Source organism: Carcharhinus amblyrhynchos, chromosome 6 (genome assembly GCF_965287045.1).
Source record: "Carcharhinus amblyrhynchos chromosome 6, sCarAmb.v2.hapA, whole genome shotgun sequence".
NCBI classification, from domain to species: Eukaryota; Metazoa; Chordata; class Chondrichthyes; order Carcharhiniformes; family Carcharhinidae; genus Carcharhinus; species Carcharhinus amblyrhynchos.
The window spans coordinates 106,398,585-106,412,635 of record NC_137329.1 but is presented as its reverse complement, the minus strand read 5'-3'; the positions used below and the strand labels follow the sequence as shown (position 1 = coordinate 106,412,635).

General features: G+C 43.2%; 1 protein-coding gene across 3 annotated transcripts in view; it reads right to left on the bottom strand.

Annotated features, from left to right (window-relative positions):
• grip1 (glutamate receptor interacting protein 1) overlaps window positions 1–14,051 on the bottom strand; it is a 259,690-nt gene that overhangs the window by 59,087 nt on the left and 186,552 nt on the right. For all 3 annotated transcript variants that reach the window (XM_080191139.1, XM_080191140.1, XM_080191141.1), the window contains 2 exons: window positions 10,364–10,519; window positions 7,638–7,824 (listed from right to left, as the gene is read on the bottom strand). In XM_080191139.1, the coding sequence (XP_080047265.1) occupies window positions 7,638–7,824; window positions 10,364–10,519 (343 nt within the window). The remainder of the gene's footprint in view (window positions 1–7,637; window positions 7,825–10,363; window positions 10,520–14,051) is intronic.

Sequence of the window (14,051 nt, the reverse complement as noted above, 5' to 3'; positions counted from 1 at the left end):
AAGATTTTTTCCAATAATATTTCCACCAAAGGATAGATTTAAAATAAAACTTGTGAACAATTCATTACAAGTATCAACCAGAGGAAATCTGCGTGCGGACATTCTCAGTGTTCGCGCACGTAGCAAGCAGAGAAATGTTCCCTGCAGGTCGTCTGTGGATATTATTCTAATAGGCTAAACTGAGAGGCGTTTCACTGAAATCAAAAGGAATATGAATATTATTTCACATCAATCTGGTGTTCCAGAGGGTGCAAATAAAAAACAATTATTCCACAGTTCCTGACAAAACAAAATATTATAGCTTTCAATCATGGGCTTAAGGGCAGCATTTTATATATTTTGAATGGTTACAAACATTAAGATGTCATCATCCGTGTCTTATGACTGATGTGAAAATCCTTCAGTTACCTTGAAAGTACCGACTGGTGTTTTCATCTCATTATCCACCCTGAAGGCTACTGTTACATCTATATCCATCACCCAATTATTTTTCTCTCTGCTCTTGCATGGGGTGGAGGTGTCACTGGCCAGGCCAACATTTATTGCCCATCCCTAATTGCCCTTGCCCACAGCAGCTAGCCAGGCCACTTCAGAGGGCATCTAAAGAGCCAATCACACTCCTGTGGACCTGGAGTCACATGTAGGCCACACCAGATCAGGATGGCAGATTTCCTTCCATAAAGGGCACTTGCAAACTAAATGAATTTTTATGACGATCCTTGGAAGTTTCGTGGTCACCATTACTGAGGTTAGCTTTCAATTCCCAATTTTCAAAAAAAAAATCTACTGAATGTAAATTTCACCGCCCTCTCCATATCCTTCTTGAAATGTGATACCTAGAATGGAACACAATATTACAGGTGGGGTGAAGTGATTGAGAGTACCTTCATGAACTTTGCACTTCATTCACCCACTCTCACCCAACTTCCTTTCCTGGTCCCTATACTGCCTGAAGTGATTTAAAAACTTCGCTCTCCTTGGACACTGTCCCTTCCACGTTTTCGACCCCTTCCGCACACAACTCTCAATCCTTGCAAATTACCACTGTATCTCCATTGTCCTTTCCCTCTGAAAATGGTATTGCCTCCATTGTCCATCTTTCCTGCAAGACTGATTCTGAATCTCTCCATTCCGGGTGCCGCCACTATGACTGCACTAAAACAGCTCCTAGATCAAGTTGCAATGACATCCTCAGTGACCTGATAGAAGTCTACAAAATTATGAGAGGCACGGACAGAGTGGATAATCAGAAGCTTTCTCCTAGGGTGGAAGAGTCAATTACTAGGGGGCACAGGTTTAAAGGAGATGTATGAGGCAAGTCTTTTTTACACAGGGTGGTGGGTGCCTGGATCGCTGTCACGGCAGGTGGTGGAAGCAGATACAACAGTAATTTTTAAGGGAAGTATGGCCAAATACACGAATAGGATTGAAATAGAGGGACATGGTCTCCGTAAGGATAGAGGGTTTTAGCTCACATTATCAGCATGTTCGGTGCAGGCTTGGAGGGCTGAAGGGCCTGTTCCTATGCTGTAATTTTCTTTGTTCTTTGACAGTACCAACGGTGCACATCTGGCTTTGAATTCCCTGTAGCTTTTGAGGTAGTCTACCTTTCTTAATTTGTTTTCATCCAAGAATCATTTTTTTCATTAAGGATCTTAATTCATCCTTTCTCTAATTTGTTTTCACTGTCACCCATTCCAATGAGGTTTCCCTCACTCAATCCCAGTTTTACTTACTTGTCCGCAGCCAGAACCTCTCCCACAACAGCTTCTCTTCCCATGTCTCTACAGGCTAACTTTCACAAGCAAGGTGACTGAGCTTCCCCAGCTCTACTCACTCTACCGATCATTTAACACTAAGAGGCACAGAACTTTCCTCCTGCAGTGGAATTCTCTGCCCTATAGAGTGGTGGAAGCTGTATCAGTAGAAGTACTTAAAGTAGAGGTGAAAAAAAATTTGATAGATCAAGGAATAGAGGCCTATGGGTAAATCGTACAGAAAAGGAATTGAAGCCAACATAAATCAGCCGTGATTGTATGGTTTGCAAATGGGAAACTACAATCTTTTCCTTGTTGAATATTTCACTGCAGGCACATTTCCGAGTCTTTGTAAACTTTCTTTCACTATCCCCGTAACATAAGTGGATTGTTGGTTGCTGTGTACTAGAGGACGAAATATGCTCACAGCAACGTACAATCTACTTACATGACTGAGATAGCAAGTCAGAGGTTTTTTTATGGTTCGGGTCAGAAACTCCGAAGTGTTTTATGGAGCCTATTTGGATCATAAATTTTGCACCTTAAATTTGTCTAGGAAATTTGGCCCCTTTGAATTAAGGATGAAGGGGGAAAAGTTCAAAAGAAATATTGGGGGGGTGGGGCTTCTTCACCCAGAGAGTGGTGGGAGTGTGGAATGAGCTGCCAGATGAAGTGGTAAATGCGGGCTCACTTTTAACATTTAAGAAAAACTTGGACAGGTACATGGATGAGAGGGGTGTAGAGGGATATGGCCCAGGTGCAGGTCAGTGGGACTAGGCAGAAAAATGGTTTGGCACAGCCAAGAAGGGCCAAAAGGCCTGTTTCTGTCCTGTAGTGTTCTATGGAAACGCGTATGTTTCACCTCAGGTATGATTCAAATAACCCACTGGGGAGCTTTTCTCAGACAAAGTTTAATTAAGAACAGTCATGTATGGAAAGAAAATTAGCAATAACTTTTATCAATTACAAACAAAAACAAAACAACCACAATAATGTATAACCCTTAACAAATATATCCAAGCTGTTCCAATCAAATTAAAACTTCCTTTAGACAAAAAAAACCTTTTCACTGGTTTAACACAACAACTTACAACCTTTCTCCAAGATGGCACCGGAGTGAAGCAACTTCTTGCAAGCTGTGCCCAGCATACCTTCTAATTCTATCTTTTACTCTTGTTCTATGCTTCTAACATTCTGCACTCTCTCCTTTCCTTCTCTATGAATGGTATGCTTTGTCTGTATAGCATGCAAGAAACAATACTTTTCACTGTATCCCAATACAAGTGACAATGATAAATCAAATCAAAGACTAATGCTCACGTGATACTGAAACTGAGTCCTTTGGATGAACAGTGCAGTTCTCCTGATACACTCAGAACAGTCTGTAGTCAGAACAGCTTCCCAGAACATCAGGGAGAGACTCTGATCAAGACACCAACAGCAGATTCTCTACTCCAGGAAAGCTTTCAGTTAACCAGCAGAATTTTCCAAAACCGGGTGGGAAGAGAGAGAGAGCTTGATGTCCCTTCTAAGACTAAAACTTGTGGCTCAGAAGTGAAAATGAAAGCAGTTCTGTTACCTGACCGGTAATAAATGGACTCCTTGTAGACAGGTCGGCAGCTAAGGCTGTGGGTTCCAGACAATACAATTTAAAAAATATCTCTTAAAGGCACACTACTGTCACAGTTTGAAACATTCACCAATGACTTTGGTAAAATTTCCCACAAGGAAAAGACTTCAGCTGCCAAATCCTTCCCTTCTAAACCCTGTAAAAGGAGTTTCCAAAATCTATCGCTGTCAGTCCAGAATAGAAATCCACATTATTTTCTGTTCCCGCTGACAGGAATCATAGAATCTCTACCGTGCAGAAATAGGCCATCCGGCCCATCAAGCCTGAACCGACAACAATCCCACCCAGGCCCTATCTCCGTAAATCCACCTTTTTACCCTGCTAATCCCCCTGACACTAAGGGGTAATTTAGCTTCGCCAATCAGCCTAACCTGCACACCATGGGGGAATGGGAGGACACCAGAGCAGTTCAAAGAGACCCCAGCAGACAAAAAGCTTGAAGTTTATTCATTAGTGTCACAAGTAGGCTCACATTAGCACTGCAATGAAGTTACTGTGAAAATCCCCTAGTCGCTACACTCCGACCCCTATTTGGGTACACTGAAGGAGAATTTAGCATGGCCAATGCACCTAACCAGCACGTCTTTCAGACTGTGGGGGTAAACAGGCACACCCAGAGGAAACACACGCAGACACGGGGAGAACATGCAGACTGCACACAGACAGTGACCCAAGCAGATACCATGGAGAGAACATGCAGACTCTGCACAGTCACCCAGGCCCGGAATTGAGCCCGGGTCTGTGGTGCTGTGAGGCAGCAGTGCTAATCACTGTGCTGCCATTAAAAGGAACATTGATGACTGCGCACACTCCCTACTGCACACTGTCCTCTATAACTTTGGTCACCATTAACCCGACCTTTCATCAGTATACAACAGTGCATGCACAGCATCAGCAGCACACACAGTCACAAAATGTTCTCCTCCTATTTGGGGAAGATGTGACAGACACTGATGTAGCCCAATTGTAGTTTCCAATTCTTTGATGTATTGGTTTGGCCTCAAGGTGAAGACTCTGAGGATTGTGAAAGATGGAGAATGATTAAAAGGTAATAAGGGTTTGAAATAAATTCACTGCTGTGGGTAAGTGTTGAGGATAAGAAAAAATAAGCAACCTTAAAAATGTCTGCAAACGCTATCAATTTAAATAGCTTTCGGTACAAATGTTTGAGTCCAAATGGATCTCTGATTACAATCTCCAATTGTAATGTATTATCTGGCTGGCACCCAACTGTCTGCAAAGCTGTACATAGGCAGGTTTAAAAAGAAAACAATTGCTGAATAATACTGAAAGCACATCTTGGCTATATGATCATAATTAGTAGTTAATTCGCTAACACAATTTAAAACATCTGGCATACGCTTGTGTAAAATTCAATATCATGATTGTTGGCCTTCAAAGAGGTAGGCCGGAATTCTCCAGCAATTCACACCGGTGGGATTCTCCAGTCCCGCCGGCAGTGCATCGCCGCCGTGGATTTCCTGCCGGCGTAGGGTGATGTCAATGGGAATTCACATCGATAGTGGTGGGACAAGAGAATCCTGCACCACCTTCCGTTGGCGGGAAACCCACAGCTGGGAGGCTGGAGAATCTCATGGTTAATCTTTCCTTCTCTATGAATGGTATACTTGTCTGTACAGTGCTCGAGAAACAATGCTTTTCACTGTATACTAATGTGTGAGACAATAGTAAATCAATCAAAACAAATCAAAAAGTTGCCTCTTTATTCCGTTGAGGAGGAGCAAGTAAAGTTAGTTCTGCAATTGTTACCAGCAGTTAAACACGAGTTAATCTTGTTTGGTGCAATACACAACATGCAAAATCTGTCAACTTCATTAAAGCAGGTGTCCTCAGCTCAGCCAGGGGAGGCGGTAATCCAGAGACCCAGAATAATGCTCTGGGGAACCTGATTCGAATCCCAACATGGTGAAATTTTAATTCAATAAAAGTCTGTAATTAGAAGTCTAGTGATGACCATGAAACAACCGCCATAAAAATCCATCTGGTTCATTAATGCCCTTTGGGGACAGAAATCTGCTGTCATTACCTTGGTTGACGCACACGTGACTCCAGATTCATAGCAATGTGGTTGACTCATGAATGCCCTCTGAAATGGCCTATCTAGACACTCAGTTCAAGGGCAATATAATTGGCCCAGCCAATGATGTCCACATCTCATAAGTGATGTTTTTAAATACTGGAAAACCCAGGTAAGGTATTTTGTGTGGGGAAAAAAAGTACAACCATGACTAATCTGTTTGATACATTGAATCATAGAATTCCTACAATACAGGAGGAGGCCATTTGGCCCATTGAGCCTGCACCGACAATAACTCTATCCCCATAACCCTACGTATTTAACCTGCTAATCCCTCTGACCCTAACGCAATTTATCATGGTCAACTTAACCCACAAATCTTTGGACTGTGGGAGGAAACAGAAGCACTGGGAGAAAACCCACGCAGACACAGGGAGAATGTGCAAACTCCACACAGTGACCCAAGATGGGAATAGATCCCTGGCGCTATGAGGCAGCAGTGCTAACCACTGAGCCATTGTGTTGCCCCTCCAAGTGGCATAGGCAACATTCCTGGAGAATACTAAGCCCCAAGTGTCCTTCTACCTGCAGGAAAGTATAAATTCTAAAGACCCATGGTTGTGAATATTTTGGAATTCTCTGCCCCAGGGGCCCATGGAGGCTCCTCATTTACCATATTTAAAACTGAGCTCAGTGGGTTTTGGACACACACAGATTCAGGTAGGAAAATGGAGGTGAGGTCAAGGGTCAGCCACCATCTTACTAAATTGTGGAGCAGGGCTAGTCAGGAGGGGCCAAATGGACTAAGCTGGAGTTTATCTTGGCCATTATTTTTAACTAGCCCACTGAATTTTACTGCAGCTCACTTTCTTAGCAAGATAAATATATTTTTATAAAAGAGCAAGTCATTCCTTTGCCTTGCCGTCAGCCTGGATGTAAAGCTGAAAGCACAGACAACATAAAAGGATGACATGTACATTTATTTTCAAAAGAAAATCACTCCTTTTTTTAATTTCAGGACTACTTCACCGTGGCACAGTGGTTAGCACTGCTGCCTCCCAGTGCCAGGGACCTGGGTTTGACTCCTGTCTTGGGTCACTGCCTGTATGGAGTCTGCACGTCCTCCCCGTGTCTGCGTGAGTTTCCTCCAAGTGGTCTGGTTTTCTCCCATAGTCCGAAAGACATGCTGGTTAGGTGCACTGGCCATGCTAAATTCTCCCTCAGCGTACCTGAACAGGCATCGGAGAGTGGTGACTTGGGGATTTTCGCAGTAACTTCATTGCAGTGTTAATGTAAGCCTACTAATGATATTAAAGAACAAAGAAAATTAGAGCACAGGAACAGGCCTTTCAGCCCTCCAAGCCTGCACTGACCATGCTGTCCGACTGAACTAAAATTCCCTACCCTTCCAGGAACAATATTCCTCTATTCCCATCCTATTCATGTATTGTCAAGACACCCCTTAAAAGTCACTTTCACATCTGCTTCCACTGCCTAGTTCCAGGCACCCACCACCCTCTGTGTAAAAAAACTTGCCCTGTACATCTCCTTTAACCTTGCCCCTTGCATCTTAAAGCTATGCCCCCAGTAATTGACTCTTCCACCCTGGGAAAAAGCTTCTGACTATCCACTTTGTCCGTGCCTCTCAATCTTGCTGACTTCTATCAGGTCGCCCCTCAACCTCTGTTGTTCCAGTGAGAACAAACCAAGTTTCTCCAACCTCTCCTCACAGCTAATAAATAAAAAACAGAAATCTTATTTTTACTTGACTCCACGAGACCTGCTAGAGATGGGATATCTGAGATGTGAAGCATCAAATGAATTGTTTTAAGAATGCAGAAGGATTGTGGAGTAAAGTTCAGACAGAGAATTAAATGAAAGAATGTCAGTTTTTCTGTAAAAGAACAGAGTAAAGAACAAAGGATTTAAAATGTCAACATGTGAATATTTATTGTTGGTTTGTTTCTGTTTGTTTTGGTTGATATTACTTCCAGCTCTGAAATCGATACTAATAAATAGAAGCAGCACATCCTGCTTTTTACTTACCATCAATTAAGAACACTTGGGTGTAAAGCACAGAACATTCCTTAATGAAATAACTTTGCTCAGTAATGGGCCATAATTAATTGCAACCATCAAAATCGAACACCCTTTCAAGCAGAGAAGACTGCTTGCACAAAATGTGGCAGCTCAGAACGTGGGAGGATCTTACCTTTCTGCTGGGCTGTCAGGTTCAATATATGCAATCAGTGGTGGAGAAGACAAGGTCTCAGTGGCAAAGACACCTCCCTGGAGCTGAATTCCAAACCCTACGATCGGGTCACTGGTTAGAACTATTTCTGCTGTCTCGGTGTGGACAATCTGGCCTGCGGGACCCACCGTACTGGAGGCTAAAGACACTGTGAAAGGAGGAGAGTAGAAGGCATCACTTTCAGGTCACCAAGCAAAACAGATTCCCGCTGATGTAGCTTGCACTCAGTGCCATGAAGGTAGGGGCCGTATTCACAAGCTCAGCTGATTCTGCACTGCATCCACCAACGTGACCGACTGAAAAGTAACATGTTAATTACTGGAATATTAGCAACTGCATTCAAAGTGTGAACTTCTGCGTACAAGTAACACCACACAAACAGGATATTCATTCATCCCCCAACCAGCCTGTGTTAGTATCTGAAACAAAAATAGAAAAATGCTGGGAAATCTCAGCAGGTCTGACTGCATCTGTGGAGAGCAAATAGAGCCAACATTTTGAATTAGGGCTATATTGATTCTATTCTCTCTCCACAGATGCTCTCATTAGACACTTGTGAGTGGCACAGTGGTTAGCAGCGCTGCCTTGCAGTGCCACGGACCCAGGTTCAATTCCAGCCTTGGGCGACTGTCTACATAGACACAAAAAGTCTCACAACACCAGGCTAAAGTCCAATAAGTTTATTTGGATTCATGAGCTTGAGGAAGGAGCAGTGTTCCAGAAGCTCGTGATTCCAAATAAATCTGTTGGACTTTAGCTTGGTGTTGTGAGACTTCTTACTGTGCCGACCCCAGTCCAACACCGGCATCTCCACATTGTGCCTAGGTAGAGTTTGTACATTCTCCTCATAGCTACGTGGGTTTCTTCCTGCACTTCAGAGATGCACGGGTTAAGTTGATTGGCCATGTTAAATTATCCCTTAGTGTCAGGAGGTTACAGCAGGGTAAAGACATGGGGTTACGGGTATAGGGCCTGGGTGGGATTGCTGTCGGTGCAGACTCAGTGGGCCTCTTGCTGCACTGTAGGGATTCTATAGACTGGATTTTTCCAGCATTTTCTGTTTTTGTTTCAGATTCCAGCATCCACAGTATTTTGCCTTTATCTCTGTGTCAGGGTCTATCTTCCAAGTGAGTAAGCAGTTCAAATCACAATTACTTGCCAAATCCCTTTATCCCCCTTTCCAACATAAGAACATAAGAAATAGGAGCAGGAGTAGGCCATCTAGCCCTTCGAGCCTGCCCCGCCATTCAATAAGATCATGGCTGATCTGAAGTGGATCAGTTCCACTTTCCCGCTTTCTCCCCATAACCCTTAATTCCCTTGTCTACCAAAAACCTATCTACCCGTGACTTAAATATATTTAGCGAGGTAGCCTCCACCACTTCAATGGGCAGAGAATTCCAGAGATTCACCACCCTTTGAGTGAAGAAGTTCCTCCTCAACTCTGATCTAAACTGCCCCCCCCCCCACCCCCCCGCCCTTACCTTGAGGCTGTGTCCTCTAGTCCTGCTGTCCTTTCTAAGCGGGAAGAATCTCTCTACCTCTACCCTATCCATCCCCTTCATTATCTTATACGTCTCTATAAGATCCCCCCTCAGCCTTCTAAACTCCAACGAGTACAGACCCAGTCTATTTAGTCTCTCTTCATAGGCCAACCCCCTCATCTCCAGTATCAGCCTAGTGAACCTCCTCTGCACTCCTTCCAAGGCCAATATATCCTTCCGCAAGTGCAGCGACCAAAACTGCACACAGTACTCCAGCTGCGGCCTCACCAGTGCCCTCTACAGTTGCAGCAAGACTTCCCTACTTTTATATTCAACCCCCCTCGCTATAAAGGCCAACATTCCATTCGCTTTCTTGATCACCTGCTGCACCTGCAGACTGGGTTTTTGCGACTCATGCACAAGGACCCCCAGGTCCCTCTGCACTGTAGCATGCTGCAGCTTTTCGCCTTTTAAATTGTAATCCCTCCTACTATTATTTCTGCCAAAGTGGATAACCTCATACTTGCTAACATTATACTCCATCTGCCAGGTCCTCACCCACTCGCTCAGCCTATCCAGATCTCTCTGTAGACTTTCCACACCCTCCACACAATTTGCTTTTCCACTCATCTTCGCGTCATTAGCAAATTTTGTCACCCTACACTCAGCCCCCTCCTCCAGATCATCTATATGAATGGTAAACAGTTGAGGCCCCAGCACCGATCCCTGCAGCACTCCACTAGTCACCAACTGCCAACCAGAATAGCACCCAGAATAGCACCCATTGATACCAACATCCTACAAACTGTTCTACAGTCCTCCTCTTTCCCTGTTTCTGATGTGTCAGAAAACACACTGTTACTGGGCTGAAGCTAGCCAGTCAAATGCAGTCGTGGGCATTATGAATGTTCTTTTCTCATCCAGTGATGCTTACAATCAATTGGCTGTAAATCTTTTCCCAAGTTTAGCCCAAAACCACTATAGAATGAAAAATAAAAATTTGTCTTCCTGATACGCCTCACAGGTAAACTCACAGTAGCCGGTTGAATAGTCAACACCAACCCATAAGAAATAATTTCAAACAAACTAGGCTAATTAATAAAAAGTTGAAACTTCCACTGGCCACACAGTGAGATCGTTTTCTCTGCACAGTATTTTCACCTATGATTATCAGCAATCTTTACAGTGGAACGGGCCACGTACAAGAGCTCTTGTAGTCCTTCTTTTTCATTTTTCTTCTCATCAGCGTTCCTCGAGGGCTTGTGGGATACAGATTGCGAGGTAGGGTCCCCATATTCAGGGAACTCAGGCTATATGCGCTCATGGAGGTAGGAGAGAATGATGTGGACACCAAAGCAGCTGGAGAAACAAAGAGAAAAATTGAGCATTCTTTCCACAACAGACAGCACAAGTCCACACGAACACAGCTGTTATTTTTTTTTTGAAAAACATTCTTTGACTCTCAATTCTTATAATCTCCCAAATTTACCTGCGAACCAGTTATAAAACCTGCTTGAAGTGCTTTGTTTTTGCACTGTAGATTAGAGGGCTAGAGTGTGAGAGTGGCATTGCAGTAAAAGATCAGCAATGAGCTTATCGCCTGGTGTTGGCAAATCTACTCCTCTTTCTATTGCTTATATTTCAGCATGGCAAAAGTTTACTTGAGAATCCAATGTGATCACAGAATGGAAATTTCTTGCTTGACATGTTCTTGTACTTTTATGAAGACTGTTTGATCTGCCTTTAGTCAGCAGCATGTGGCATAGTGGTTACACTGCTGCCTTAAAGCGCCAGAGACCCCAGTTTGATTCCAGCCTTGGGTTTGCACGTTCTCCCCATGTCATCATGTGTTTCCTCCGGTTGCTCCAGTTTCCTCCCGCAGTCCAAAGGTGTGTGCATTTTAGATGGATTGGCCATGCTAAATTGCTCATTAAGTAGGCAGAGATAAATATGTGTGGCTACAGGGATAGAATCTGAGTGGGTTGCTCTGTTGGAGACTCAATGGGCCAAATGGCCTCCTTCCGCACTCTAGGGATTCTATGATTCATATTCCCTTCACACACCTCTTTAATTTGGCAGCAAGAAAGAATACAGATGCAGCCAACTGATGAATTGTAGAATGGAATAGGACAGGAAGGTCCCGGGCTTGCTCACCAAACAGTGTTGAGTTGGTCTACTCTGGAAAGCTAATTAATGTAATACTCTGTATTTCTCTATCTTTTGTTTAGGGAGTGGGAAAATTGGCCAGGTTTCTCAATCACAATCCAGTTAGCCCTGCTTGTAGCACATTAGTCGATGCAAAGTGACGACAGTATTGTCTTCACAGGTATGCCTTCTGCCACTGGACAATATGTTGAGACGCATCGTCAATGCCCGCACATGAATAATGGCCGCGCGAGTGTTGCTGGAAGGTGCACAACGCAATGGCACTGCCAGCTGGAAGTCAAGACAACAAAGGTGGTGAGGCCAGGAAGGCTGGCGACTGCAGAGGTGTTCATCCCAACCTTCCAGCCCATCCATAGATGAGAAGAGGGTGCCTCAGGACTACAGAACTGCAGTTTGTGAGGTAGTGTCTTTTATATTATCTCCTTGATTGACAAGGGGAGACGTATAAAGCTGGCAGTTACAGGCTAGGCTGCTGGTGCTGGGCAAGTTTTTACAAGCAAAATCTGGGAGAAAACCAGCACCATTTGGACTAGGATGGACAAAATAAAGAGGAGCCAGCATGGTGTTGTAATGAACAAAGTAGGTTTGAAAACTGTTTTTGATAAGAGAGGGTTGGTGAGGGAGGCACAGTTGACATTGTGTAAATGGAGTTTTAAATGGTGTTTGATAAACTGTAGCACAATAGGCTTGTTTGAAAAACTGAAGCTCATGGGATGAAAGGGACATTGGCAGCATGGATACAAGAGAGAAAGGAAGAGATATGGCGAAATGTCATGGTATACAAGCATGAGGTGTTTAGTGGTGTTTCCCAAAGGCTCGATTCTAAGATCATATCTGCTTTCATAAGAATGGATACCTTTGGCCTACTGGTACAGGGCACAATTTCAAAGCTTGCAAATGACTCAAAAACTGTCAATTATGAACAGTGAGGAAGCTATTAAGAGAACACGAACATTCTGGCAAAATAGGCAGGCGCAGAGCAGATAAAATTCAATGCAGGGAAGTATGATGCTTGGAAAAAGAATGAAGAAATACGAAGTGGTGTTGCTGTACAAATGCTTGAAGATGGTAAGACAGATTACCATAGCAGTTAATAAGACATATGGGATCTTTGGCTATACAAATGGAGGCATACAGCGCAAAAGCCAGGAGATGTTGCTGCATTGATGTATGGTAGGCTAGAGTTTTGGAGAAGGCACAGATTGATTGATTAGAAAGGCTGATTGATATGAGAGGTTAGTTCTCTGGATGGATTGAAAAGTCATTGAGAGGAAATTTGTTAAAATCATGAATGGCTTGGATGGAATAAAGGAAGTGAAACCATTTCCAACAGTTGAAGGGTCACTAAAAAAAAGGGTGTAGATTTGCGATGATTGGCAAAAGATAGAAGCAATATGAAGAAAACTGTTTTTGTGTGATGGGTGATTATGAATCGGAATGCACGGCCTAGTGGGTGGTGGAAACAGATCCAGCTGTAACTTTCTAAAAGGAACTGGATAAATACTCAAAGCAGAAAAACTTCCAGGCATAAAAGGTAAAAGAGTCAAAGAGTGGGACTGACCGGATTGCTCGAAGCAGACACGATGGACTGAACGGTTTCATCATAGAATCAATCACAGAATCCCAAAATGAGGCCATTCAGCCCATTAAGCCTGCACCAACCACAGTCCCACCCACACCCTATCCCCGTAGCCCCACACATTTACCCTGCTAGTTCCCCTAACATTAAAGGGCAATTTAGTGTGGACAATCAACTTAATCCGCACATCTTTGGACTGTGGGAGGAAGCTGGAGCACCAGAGGAAATGCACACAGACGCAGGCTGTGACCCAAGGCTGAGATTGAACCTGGATCCCTGGCACTGTGAGGCAGCAGTGCCTTCTGTATCTTTTATTCTGTGACCATCACTCACTTCAGGGCAGGAGGTGAGATCTTTGTGGAGAAGTAACTAAATAACTTTAACTATATAGAGGGAAACACATTTGTTTCTGCACTTAGTGCATCACTTCAATTTCTTTCATTCCTGAATTGCTATGATGCATTATTTACAATAATGCGATTTTTTTCTAAGTAAATCTAATTCAAACAACATTAAATCCCAATACAATATGTTGTAGTTACCCTTAAAAGTTATTACACTAAACTGGTAACTATATCATTTGCCCCACTAGTGCAATTGCAATCAAAATACCCCTCCTTTCATATGACATTACATCTATCTTTAGAAGAATGCCATGGCAGATATTTCTGGATTCCATACCAATGAGATTTCACGGCACTGTGGCCACGTCCAAGAATAACATAACCAATAATACATATATTATGTAAAATAACAGCTGTGTATGTTCACAAACACAAAAGTTACTCGGTACAGAATATGTTAAGTTGATCCAAATGCATGCACACCAAGCATCAGATTAATTCTTTTGAAATTCTGGTTTGTTTTAAGGCATTGCGATCCCACTCTCTTTAATATGCCCAAGACAATTGTTTCTTTGTTTCGTGAGGTAATTGGAGTAATTGTAGAAAGGATAAAGACCATCGATAATCCGCAGTTTTAAAAAGCACTAATCTATGCTTTTAGGATCTACAATTAGAAAGGTACATGGGATTCTGAATGTATGCTAATCGGCCACTTCACATGCAAAGAACTGAAAGATTTTTGAAACCTTTCATGTGAAAGTCCTTTCACTGGACAAGCCATTGTAGGAATGCTAAAAAACCA